Source organism: Pan paniscus, chromosome 8 (genome assembly GCF_029289425.2).
Source record: "Pan paniscus chromosome 8, NHGRI_mPanPan1-v2.0_pri, whole genome shotgun sequence".
Classification (NCBI taxonomy): Eukaryota; Metazoa; Chordata; class Mammalia; order Primates; family Hominidae; genus Pan; species Pan paniscus.
In genome coordinates, this window is record NC_073257.2 from 97,838,264 (window position 1) to 97,850,616 (window position 12,353).

Below are 12,353 nucleotides of genomic sequence, written 5' to 3' on the forward strand. Positions count from 1 at the left end.
CATGAAGAGACTCAAGTTTATTTCTCTTCTGCGACTCACTGTGCACAGCTGGAAGTCTCTATGGGAGCAGCTTAATAGAGACACTGCACAGTCCTCAGACTAGATCCTCCCAGCCCCACCTCCACCCATATCCCCCTCCTCACTGCTGTGCCCACTTCCCAGGCTCCTAGCACCAACTGCTGGAGCCACCAGGTAAAGGTAGCTTCTACTTCATTACGAGTTAGCCTTTTCAACCTGGCTTCACCTCTTACAACTTCTGAACCCGAGAATTTGGGGCAATTTGTAACACTGCATAGCAGATCTGCACGAGAATGTTAATGATGCACTTTCAAGCTCAGGGAGGACTGGGGTCCTATGGCGTGGCAATCCCTGCACAAAGAGCAGTTATTACTCAGTGAATTATCAGCAGACACAAGGCTCTCCCAGGGACGCAACATCAAGGGGGGCATTTGATTCCCATCCAAAGCCAGCTTTTATGAAGAATCAAAATTGACAGAGAAGTTAGAAGAAGCGTCTTAAACTAGTAAAGGAGAATGAGACCCTTCCATTTCCCAGGGAAATCACTGGAACAGGGAGGCTGAGCCAAGGGCAGTGGTGGAAATTTCAATTCAGCAGGCTCCCAGCCAACAGGAAGGGACTGTGATGCCCTAATGCTGGCTGGGGAAGGTTGGAGCAGAAAGTGAGCTGAAGAGGAGACAGGGAGTCACAGAACTGCATCGCCTCAAGTTCAGAAATGATGTTCTGGGTCCTCTGCCAAGCCCCCTCACTCCCAGGAAATCTGCCTTCCAAGCCCAGCACAGCATCATGCTTGCTGGTGCTATGCATCTCCCCAGTCTCTGGGCCTCTGTTTCCTAAACTTAGCTGTGCAGACCCCAATTCCCCACCTATTGCAACCAGCACATGTGCTTCTATGACTGTTTAATACATTTGGGTCCCAGCAAGATCCTGCTTGACCAGACTTTGTAGGGCCAGAGTAAAGCTTGACCCCCTGGACAAAATACTCCTTCAGCCTCTCTTGGTCCTAACTTGATTCTAGAAAGGAGAAGAAAACAGCTGTGTTGTCTCACACCACATCAGGGTCTCCCTCATCCAGCATGCAAGGCATAAAACAAAGCCACAGGCTGTCCAGATGCTCCTGCCTACCTCCCCCATCCTCCTGCCCAAGGACAGCTGCTGCCCTCCACTGAGCCACTGAATCGGGTGGATGCCACCCACGGAAAATGAGGTTCAAAGGGCCTGCGAGCAGTTGGCAATTCTCCCAGGGTTTTCCTGCACAAGGGACCTGGAGTTAGTGGAAGAGAATGAGTTGCCTACACCAGTGCCATTAGGATGGAGAAAGGTGAACAGCTTCAGCAATCAGGTCATGGAGAAATGTTTCCTCTGGGCTATAACTAGTGCTCCTATCCAGGCAAGTCATGCTTGTGGAGGAAAAAAAAGAACCATGTTTTTCTTCTTACAATGATTACACCAACACCAAAACAGCCCTGAAAATAAAATCTTATCAGAGGTGAAGTTCCGCAGATCCCTCTCAGCCCTTGGTCTTTACATGGAGTGGACATCTGCTGCCAGGCATAGAAGGGGAGTTTGGCACTGCCCTGGCACACAGGGCTGAGTGATCCCAGCTGCACCAGCTCAAGGCTGCAAGAGGGAGCCTCCCATCTCTGGCCTTGGCTTTGGAGCTATAGTCTAGGGCACTGTCAGGCTGGAGGCTGTGTTTTAGGCCTTCCTGTGCCTCTCTGCTCTTGTGGAGTCTGAGATACACACGCTCAGAGAAAACACACAGTCCCATTTGCCCAAAGCTGATGCCCTGTGCCATATGAGCATGCTCTCACTGCCAAGTGCTGCACAGTGTCATTACACTGACTGACCCCTCCATCCAATAATTAGGCTCATATTACCTATAACTTTCCTCTGAAGAAACAAAGGTTCAGAAAAGGGAAGTTGTGCAAAAACTCAGGAGAGGCAGAGCCAGGAGCAAAGCAAAGGCCCGGGTCAATGAGACAACATACGTACAATGCACTTTTGGATACTGTGGATGCTTAACAGTTCCTGCCCGCTCCCTACACCCAGCAGCTTCCCACACACACCACCTTTGGAAACGTAACTACAGGTGCCCCTGACAGATCTGTCAGAGCTCAATCATGAGCTAAGGACATTTACATGGACACGTTCATGGAATCCTCTTTTGGAGATTCCTGTCTGAACAAAGAGAAACAAAGCCAAGTAGAAATTTGTGGAGGTCCTGTTACAGTTCTGAGCCCTGAAAAAAACATGACACCAATAGGATAAAAGAAGCATATACCACCCCCCACCCCCAAGACAAATGTCAGGCCAATGCCTGTGAGAGCTGGAAGAGTTTCCAGCAAACCTTTCCCCTGGTGGCACACCCATGCTGGACAGCTCCAAGTACAAAACAGACAATTAATATTTTGCTTGTAGTTACACAGCAAGCTGATGATATAGACCTTTGATTTTTCCATACAAAGCTCATTCACTAAAAACGCACTTCCTGGATGAGATAATTGAATTAGTATTTGTCCAGCACCCTGCAGTGAAAGGCGATCACCCACTCCTTCCCTCCAATGAAGGGGCTGAGTAATCTACAGTCTCTTGATGCCACTTAATCTAAAATGTCTGGGTGACTCACCGTCCCTGAGATTTCCCTCCAGGGTATTTAAGAAAATATCTTGCTACTTAATTTAAATGATTCCTCTTGGTTTAAGTCTTAAAGAAACTGCTTTGTCTGTGTCTCGTTTTGTTCATATATGACATATATAATCTTTGCAGGGAATGCTGCCCCTGCCCAGCATCACAGGATCTAGGAGTCTGCCCAGTCGGCTCCTCTAGCAGCTGTGTACCTTGCATGGCCAAGAGAGCTGCGACTCCTTGGACTCTGACCTTGGGCACTCCTTAGATGACTGATCTTGGCACTGTTTTGGTGTGGCTCAGGACCCTACCCTCAAATTTGCCACCCATCCTCAATTTTTTTCTCCCTTATGTGAATGTCCTTTATTTTTAAGTTACCCCGATTTCCCAGCCCCACCCTTCACAGCCCCGTCTCCCACCCGAAACTACCACTCAGCTCTGCCTCCAAATGCTGCCCTACCCCCATGATACGGTCCTAATCCCTTCTCCTTGGTTCATCTGAAACCCCCTGGCCTTGCTTTAATGCACCCTAGGCCTGAATCACAAACATTTGCTACAGTAAATCCCACTCCCTGCTTTCCAGATAACTTCCCCTTAGCAGCGATAAGCTGCTAGGCAGACAGATAACAACTAGGATATGCAGTTATTAAGGGCAGATTTTAAAATGACAAAAAGATACATTTTAAAATAAAGCCGACTTGAAAATCAGCTTCCCTTCCAACTCAATTACATTCAGGCCTCCTGCTCAAAGCTTCTTATATTGAGAGATTCCAGCTCCCACTGGCTTCAGGGTTTTTGAGGCGCGTTGCCCTGGCAACGTGGAAGGTCCAGACACCTGAAACAGGAAGTGGAGGACATAGTGCCTCCCCCTCTCTCAGGCACCTGAGGTGGCCAGCCTGGCGCCAGGCACAGGACTGGAGGGTCAGCTGCTTGAGACAAGGCAGGGACCTCCACAGCCGGCATTCCCACCAAAAGAAGTAGGTGGGAGACGGAAGGAGCTGGCAGGCAGGACCTAACTTCAAAATAAGACTTGGGGATGAAGGCAAGTGCGCCAGGACCGTGGTCGATGTGAACAGTTATTTTGGCAGCCAGCTACACTTGGCAAGCTTTTTCACACCAGAGTGATTGAAAGAGCCCTCCTTACCTGGTGGGAATCCCAATGCAAGCCCATATCTCTTGTGGTCATGACCCAGACCAATGCTGACCACTCATGCCCATCCCCTCACCAAGTCTCACAGCTTTGGGCATTCCTAACAGACATCATAGGCCAGCCCTGGCTTCCTGGACATTGCAGGTCACACCCTGGCCCTACACGGGAAGTCACAGAATAGTTGCTAGCCGACTCCCTCTAGGATGCCACCAACAAACCTCTGAGCTCCAAAATGCCATCAAGCCATGTATGTCAGATATTGTGTCACAACAAATTACTGAAACTTCAATTATTTATATGACCAATCCATGACTCTCTCCTCCATCAGAGTGGGCTAAAAATCCCCCGCACCGTCCCCCCACATCACACATGGACCCAGGCCATCCCAGTCTCTCCCTGGGGAGCTTGTCTTCTGCCCCATCTTCACTGATGAGCTCTACACGGCTCCCTCCCTGTTCCCCAGCTCTCACACCCTCCACCAGTCCACACATGCATCTTTCTACCCTGGCCCTCAGGAGCAAAACCAAAGAATTCCCCCACCCAGATTCTCAGTACCCCAACATCACTTAGCCCTTGCCTCTCCCTCCACTGCTTCTAGCCAATGGTGACATCAGGCTAGAGGGCTCTTTGCTGAGGGCTTATCCAGCCCCTGCTGAGAGCTCATTACTTGTGAGGACTGTCCTTCATGCTCCAGGCACCATCATTAGCAGAGATATCTTCCTTCGAAGTATGTGAAGTGTGTACGTGTGTGTGTGTGAGCATGTCTGTGAATACATGAGGCTGTGCCTGAGTACATGCTAATCGGTCAATGCTTTCATTATTTCCGGAGAAGACCAAGCCGCTGTGGCCCATCTACACCATGAGTAGTCCCATCTCTGGCCTCTCCTGTACAGGCTATTTCTGGAAGTGCATCCAAGCCAGTAGAGTTGGGCTGGCCCAGGACAGCCAGCCACTGACCACACCAGGATACCCACCATCAGCTCCACATTGGCTCACAGTGACCACATCCAAGGTCCTTCACTTGGATAATTGTTCTAAGCCCTTACTTGCCATGTCGGCCTCTTTGTCCTAGCCCTGTTAGACTCTTTGTGTCATGAGTCCACTTAACTTTGGGGATCCCCACCCTGGATAAAAGGCCACTCTCCACTATCCACAGTCCTGAAAACTGTTCTCTATCACCCATAAGAGGTGGAAGAAGAGGAAAAGTATCACTGGGAAGACCCAGGCTGCCACCTGCACCAGCACCAGCACCAAATAAAAAAGCCAAACCTCAGTCTGAGTTGTTCAACTCCTCTGTCTCTCATTTATCTTTCCGCTGGCCTCTGGCATTTTCCAATTTCCACCCTCCTTGCAGCTCCATTTTCTGTGTGTGGCCTTGTTTCACTCCTGGATCTGGAGGACACTCAGGCTGTAACCTCTGCCTCCTGCCTCAACCACAATTCACACTTGTCCCTGTGATCGGGCTGATTTCACTGCTCTGAGAAAACACATTGTCCTTTATAGCCTCCATGCAGCCCCCTGATCCAAGCAGTAGGACCCAGTTGATACCAGGTACCCCTGCTCTACTCAAAGAGACTCCATTAGAGGCAATTTCTGTTTGGAAACCTCTCTGCACCTACTCCCTAGCATGCCCTATAAACACCAGCCAATGGTAGCATCAGCAGAGAGAGACTAGGAGGGAGGATATCTGTGCTAGTTAACAGTTGCTGGGAGCTCAGGGACCCTGTAGCTGTTGCTGTCTTCGGTGGCACCATAGCAGGAAGATTGGAAGATAGGGAGCCTGAGGCTTACCTTGCGCATGTCTTTGCCAAAAGTCTCACTATAGGTAGTGCCAAGGATTTCAAACTGGACATAGGGATTCGAACTGTCCTCCCGAAACTCCATCACCCCAGTGAGGCCAGTGATGTGGCCCTGCAGAAGAGGAGAAAAACCCATTGGAAAATCTGGTTAAGGTAGAGGATGGAGTCCCAAAGGCTAAGAGGAGCAAGGAAGTGGTCACCAAGAAGGGAGCAATCAGTTTTGAGACCATGGACAGGCTGTAATGAGGACAAGATGGGCTGGTGGTCCTAGGCCCTCAGAGTAGGATCAGTACTTTCTAGGACATTTGCTTATGGGAGAAATCCCTAAGGCTTGCACCTGTCATTCATACCATCTGTATGCTTAGAGTCCCTGCTATGTGCCAGGCACCATGCTAGCCATGAGATTAAACATTGGTAGCTTTTGTTCCTGCCCTCTTGAAGCTTAGTCCTCCCCTTGCAATCAGTTCCAGGGGCTCACCTTAGCCTAACCCAAGAGAAAATTCAAAGGTCAACAGGTGACATATCAGACACATGATGGTAAGTTGCAGGGCAGCAAACATGTGCATTGGAGGGCATAGCAAGATCCCTAGCTTGGATCCTGGCTTTGCCACCTGTGCCACCTTGGGCACATTGCCCATCTCCCAGCTTTGGCCTGAAGTTAATTAGCTCCACATCATAGAACCCACAAAGACTAAAGGAGAAAATATGTGCAAAGCACAGCATCCAGCACAGACTGGCTGTGGTCTCCATGCCTCTCTCTACTGGCTCAGTGGGCTTCACAGGAGAAGGAGGCAGCAGGAGGCTGAGGGAGCCATGGTGAGCCCCTTTCTCTCTCCAAGCCCAGGGTGAGATTCTCATCAAGATTTATCTCTCATAGTCCCTGTGACCCTACAGAGTCCCAGAAACACCTGGCCCAGAAGGGGCCCTGGCTCTGCCCTGGGCTGTAGTAGATTCTCACCTACACTAAAGCATGTTCCCTGCTACTGAAACCACATGCAATTCATTGTGACTAAATTCCTAACGCTATGGATTTCCCTAAATGCTCTTTTGAAGCCTCTAAAAGTGAATTCACTCTAACAAATCATCCATAGATTACTCAATTCACTTCAAATCCAGCTTTATAATTCAGTATCCCTCCTCAGCACATGAGATACATCACAAGCACACATACAGGTGCACTCGTTTCTTGGGGAGTGGTGTTCTGCATAGAGGGGTACCTTGCAGACACGGGATAGGCAGCTGCCTCCATTTCATACCTACTTGCAGCCAAGGGCAAGTTGCTTAACCTCTCAGAAGTTCTTATATTAAATTGAAGACAGTAATGATAGTATGTATTCATGGACCACAGCTCACTTGGCCTGCAGACGCTGGGACAGGAAGAGTGACAAGGAGAGAGGAATGGGGAGGGGCCTACTGGGGCAGCCACACAGAGCCTAGCTTCAGGCCAGCTGCTAGAGGGGAACACAGTGGAGGTATAAGAAGGGGCCTGTCTTTGCCCAGGTTGGGGGTGCCCCCTCACACGTACCTTTTTGATGGTATCCAGCATGGACCTCCCACCATTCCATGGCTTAGTGGATTTCCGTATGCAGTTGAGGCTCGCCATGCTATGCCACTTCCGGTCCTCCAGCTTCCTGTGAAAGGCGTTGGCCAGCATCAGAACACTGTCATACAGATAGAGGTTGGAGATCTGCAAAGACAGAGGCAGTGAAACCCTTTCCACAGGTGCATTTCTAGAGAGCTTTGGAGAAACCCACAGAAAGGAGGAGGAATGCAGGATGCCAACATTAAGCTGTGGTGCCCAGTATCTATGCCAAGATCCTCGGCTTTTAGGTGTACTTTCAAAAACCCAGCCAGCTTCTAGAGTCCTGAGTGGAATAAGACCTTGCCCTGCCTCAGGAACTAGAGTGGGATGTGCATCTGTATATCAACAAGGAGAACCCTTATCTGTAGCTGATTGAGATGTGCACACAGGTAAGTTACCTACTCAGGTAAGGGAGGATGGAGGGAAGGATAAGCAGAAAGCTCAGCGTTGAAGGATTAGTAGGATAAAGGGAGGGCACAGCATTTGCAAGGGCATGAAGGTGTCAAGAGACAGGGCCAGGTATAGCACAGTCCACCAGAGTTTTTTGTAAAGGACCAGCTCATAAAGATTTTGGGCTTAGTAGTCTCTTTTTCAACTGCTCAACCCTACTGTTATAACTTGAAAGCAGCCATAGACAATATATAAACATATGGGTGCTGCCATGTGCAATAAAACATTATTTTCCAAAAGAGGCAATATACTGGATTTGCTCTATCGGCCACCGCTGGCGGATCCTTGGGTTAAAGGAACTGAAAGCAGTTCAAGACGACTGTGTCAATGGGTACAATACAGAGGGAGCAGGATCAAGAGAGAAGCAGGGATTGAGCCCTGCAAAGACTTAGGGACTTACTAAGGAGGAATAGCAACAGAGGTGACTGTAGGGAGAAGGACGCCTTTGTTGGGTCAGTGTACAGGAAGCTGGAGATCAGACCTGGGCCTCAGAAAGACCACTCTGGTCACCGGACACGCCTAGGGTGAATGGTGGCCTGAGTGACGAGGTAACAGCGAGGACGGTGGTAACAAGAGATGAGGATTCTGGTGCCTGCTCTGCAGTGGAGTCACTGCCACCCAGGGAACACATTTGGGATTTGCAACTGTGCCCATCTGAGGACCACCCTTCTGCTTAGTTGTCTGATGTGAGCTCAGTGGTAGAGGAGACACATCCCTGTCTCAGTGCTCTGGAGAGCAAGGCCATGACTGAGAATCTAGGGTAGAAGTGTGAAGAACGACACTACAGCATCGGGGCCCAACCCATGTGTGGGGTCCAGGGTGGGCAGGCCAGGCTCAGCCTCCTGAGTGTGGCTATAGACCCCGATCTGGATGTGGAGGAGCTAGAAAATAGCACCCACCCTCCCAGGGGCCCAGCGGGAGCCCAATGGGGGAGAAGGACAGCCCTGTTCTCGGATGTCACCTTCACACCACCCCAGCCCTCCATGGGGACATTGGAGCACAAAGGAGAAGAGGAGGAGAAGGGAAGGGGGTGAGGGCGAGGTAGCGTCCACCCTCAGTCAGGTTTGTGGCCCCCCACTGATAACTGTTGCACAAACAACCCTCAGCCAAAGTGGGTCAAGGGGACCATTCTCTGAACGCCTAAGCAGCAAGTCGTCTGCTAAAAATATTTTAGAAAAACAAAATCACCAGATAAAAATAGGAGATCATGTCAGCCTCACAGGACTCCTGGGAAGATCAAATAGGCTCCTTGGGCTGCAAAAAGAACCCCTCCTCCCCCAGCCTCACCCCTACTCTCCTCAATATGTCCCTGTACCACAACACCTCTGTGCCTTGTTCTCTGCCTGCAATTTACTTCCTCATGTTTCTTAGTCCAGGTGCTCCAAAAGCAGAACCTTAGATCAGAAGTTAGGTGGCGCGAACTCTCCAGCAACTGAAGCTGAAGTCTGAGATGAGCCAATAGGAGGTGTAAGGCATCACAAACATCTGCCCTGTCATGCCTGTCTAGCCCTCAAGGGCCATTGCCAGCATGTCACATCCAGGCAGAGCTGACTGCCTCCCCTGTAGGTATCCTTGTGCACAGACCATTGCTGAAGAGCTCTGTCCTGTCTGCCACTGTCCTGTCTGCCACTGTCCTCTCCCCCAGCTCTGACCATTGTGGGCTGCATGCCTAGGGCCTCTGCATTCTGTAGGTGTAACAGGTAGGTGGAGGATGGCCAGATGTTGCAGAGGTGTCAAGAGTGTGCTAAAGCAAGAGCCTTGAGCTGAGGGGGAGTAGAAGGTCAGTGCCTGGGCTGACCTTCTTCAGGGGCCTGCAGCACACAAGAGCTTACTTGACAGCAGAGGGAAAACTAAGTACCACCACCCACTGGGAGCTCACCCCCTCACTGCACAGGGAACACCATGACAGAACTGTGCCCTCAGCCACTTGAGGCCTAGAGGAGCATTTCCTCAATGAGCAGGACTAATTCACTCTTTGTTGCTGTCAACTCCCCAGCCCTCAGGAGCCCCCACCACTGCATGTGTTGATGAGTCTTCCTCCCCTCTGGAAAACAAACCCATGATGGAGATGTTGTTATAAGGAATATAAGCCATTTAGAATTGGTTTGTTGTTTTTTTCTTTCTTTTCCCAAGAGAATAACTTGAAGCTGAGAATCCTTAACGATGGGAAGATTTCTCTTCTCAAGACATTCAAGGGTCTACCAGCCACCAACTGATAGCTGATGCTATTTAACCAGCCAGGTCTCTTTGACCCTACTCCCACCCATCCACACACTCACACATCAGGGCAGAGTCCACAGCACCAGCTCATCTGTGGCTCTGACCAGAACCCAGTGGAATCTCCCTTTCACTTCAGCACTTCTATTCACAATCAATTAAGGTACTCAACAAATGTATGAATGCAGAGAGGTCTTGAACAAAGAGGAAAAAGCAGGACATGACTCAGAAAGGCCAAAGGAAGCCCTCAGTCTTCCCACAAGTATGTCTGCTTGGAAGGGTGAATACATCCCAGTTCATGGGAACAGGCTTGAGCAATGCTCTTTTCCAGGCATAGATAGGCAGGCCTTCCCACTGCCCACATATCACCCTAGATGTACCCCTCTTCCATTATATATGTTGCCAGCTCATGAATGTGTTTATCTCAGCAAACTTTGAGCTCTTTAAGTACTATCTCTAGAACTCAGCACCAATCAAAGCACATAGCTGGTGCTTAATGTATGTTTCATGGCCGAACACATGGTAGACACATGTATGCACAAATGGAAGGATAGATGAGTGTGTAGATGTATAGGTAAATGGATGGATGGATGAAGTGATGGATGGAGGGATGGATGGATGGATGGATGGGTGGATGGAGTGATGAAGTGATGGATGGATGGATGGATGGATGGATGGATGGATGGATGGATGGATGCACGGAGTGATTGATGGATGGATGGATTTTCTCAGAAGGCATACACTAACCATGTTTTACAAAAAAGAGAAATTATAGAAAATGGATAGCAGATAAAAGAGATTTTATCCCTCCAACTTTGACTTTGGACAGAGCCTCCTTTGTTCAAACAGCAATTTGTTCTTGTCTAAAACCTCCTCAAAACATCTTCTTGATCTTCCCATGGAGCTGTTTCCATCTACTCCACTTACTCCTAACTCTTCCCTGGTAAGATGTTGTTTCTCCCTGCCTTGGGCATAATCTAACACTGCAGTAATAATCTGTGGCTCCCCCATCTTCTCTCCAACCTCAGCATCCTCACTGAGATGACCTACTTTGTGCAAACTGACTTTAGCTGACAGTTCACTGGTGGGGATGCGGAGGGTAGGAAAGGCCCTAACCTCACAACCTATTCAGAGAAGGGATTCTTGGATGAAAAAAATCACAAGTAGATGGTAGAAAGGCAGTTTATGCTTGGGGCCCTCTCCAGAGCCTGATAAACATAAAAGAAGCCTTTCCTCAGGGAAGATGGCTGGATATCAGTGTCAGGGTTGGTCATGCCAAGCCCCTGAGAAGGAAGTCTGGAAGGAGAGAGGCTCCCAGATGCATGGATGCTCACTTGTCATTGACCACCAGGGGCCAACAGCCCAGGCTGGAGTCACAGGCCACAGGTGCAGAGAATGAGGCCCGGCTTGGAGAAGTCCTTGCCTCCCTCCCTCATATTGTAGGTTATGCACAGTACAGAGTCCATTAGCAAAGGTAAGGCAAGCAAGCAGATGCTGTCACTATTTAAACCCTCATCCCCATGCAAGCAGGAGCCCAGGGCTGTGGGTGACCTAGGAACACTGCAGCATAAAATTCCAGGAACCAAAAAAGCATTCCAGGTAAGAGTAAATTTGAGAAGCAAAAGAGAGGTCAAAGTGTCAAGGCCATGGGCATGGCAGAGGAGAGACCTGGCTGCAAAGCAAAATACCTGGAGCCAGGTCAGAGATGCTAGAGGGAGTGAAGTCAAGGCCAGACAGAAGCCAGGAAAAGGGCTTGAGGCCTTCCTGGGAGCTCATGGGCTCTATTATAAGTGAGGAGAGAGCTGGAAGAGGGACTGGATGGTTTCATTTAGCCACTCCAGAGATTTACGGCAAATTCATCTCACTAATTGCCATACAGTACGACTCTCACACTAGGGTTGCAGCTTAGGCAAGTGGTCTAATAGGATCAGCAACAGCTTTGGATTCATTCCAGCCTGGACCAGCTTTGCTCACTGCCGGACCCCAGGTCTCTACAGTAGTGCATGGATACAGCAAGCACTCAATAAATGTTGATTGAACGAGTGAAGTAGATCTCCACTAGCATCCATTTGCTGAGTGATGTTGAACAAGCTGTTGAACACTCTGAGACTTATCTTGATAACAATAAAATACAGTGTGATCTGGGCCCCTGAAGAGGTACAATGTGGCAGCCCTGATTTACCCACCTGTGGAATGCAGATGGTAATACCCCTGTGTGCCAAGTACTATTCTAAGATCTTTGCATGCATCTTCATCTTTAGAGAGAGCAGAGACAGAAATGAATAGAAGAGGCAAATAAAATATCTATGCAGCTTCCAGATTTCAATATGTATGAGCTGAGAGCTCCTCCAGGGATGTCCCCAGAAGCTGGGGTCAGCACCAGTCTGGATGCAGAACATGAGGACTACTGTGAAAATGAATTTGTATCCTCCAACACCACTCATTCTCTCCCACAAAGCCCCTTGGGTCCCTAAAGCCTTCCAAAGGCACAAAGGGATCATGTCTGACT

General features: G+C 49.3%; 1 protein-coding gene across 4 annotated transcripts in view; it reads right to left on the reverse strand.

The window, feature by feature from the left end:
* The window catches only part of GRID1 (glutamate ionotropic receptor delta type subunit 1), a 777,975-nt gene that overhangs the window by 254,023 nt on the left and 511,599 nt on the right, over positions 1–12,353 (reverse strand). For all 4 annotated transcript variants that reach the window (XM_063607779.1, XM_034931017.3, XM_034931018.3 and 1 more), the window contains 2 exons: positions 7,121–7,282; positions 5,588–5,707 (listed from right to left, as the gene is read on the reverse strand). In XM_063607779.1, coding sequence (XP_063463849.1) covers positions 5,588–5,707; positions 7,121–7,282 — 282 coding nt within the window. The remainder of the gene's footprint in view (positions 1–5,587; positions 5,708–7,120; positions 7,283–12,353) is intronic.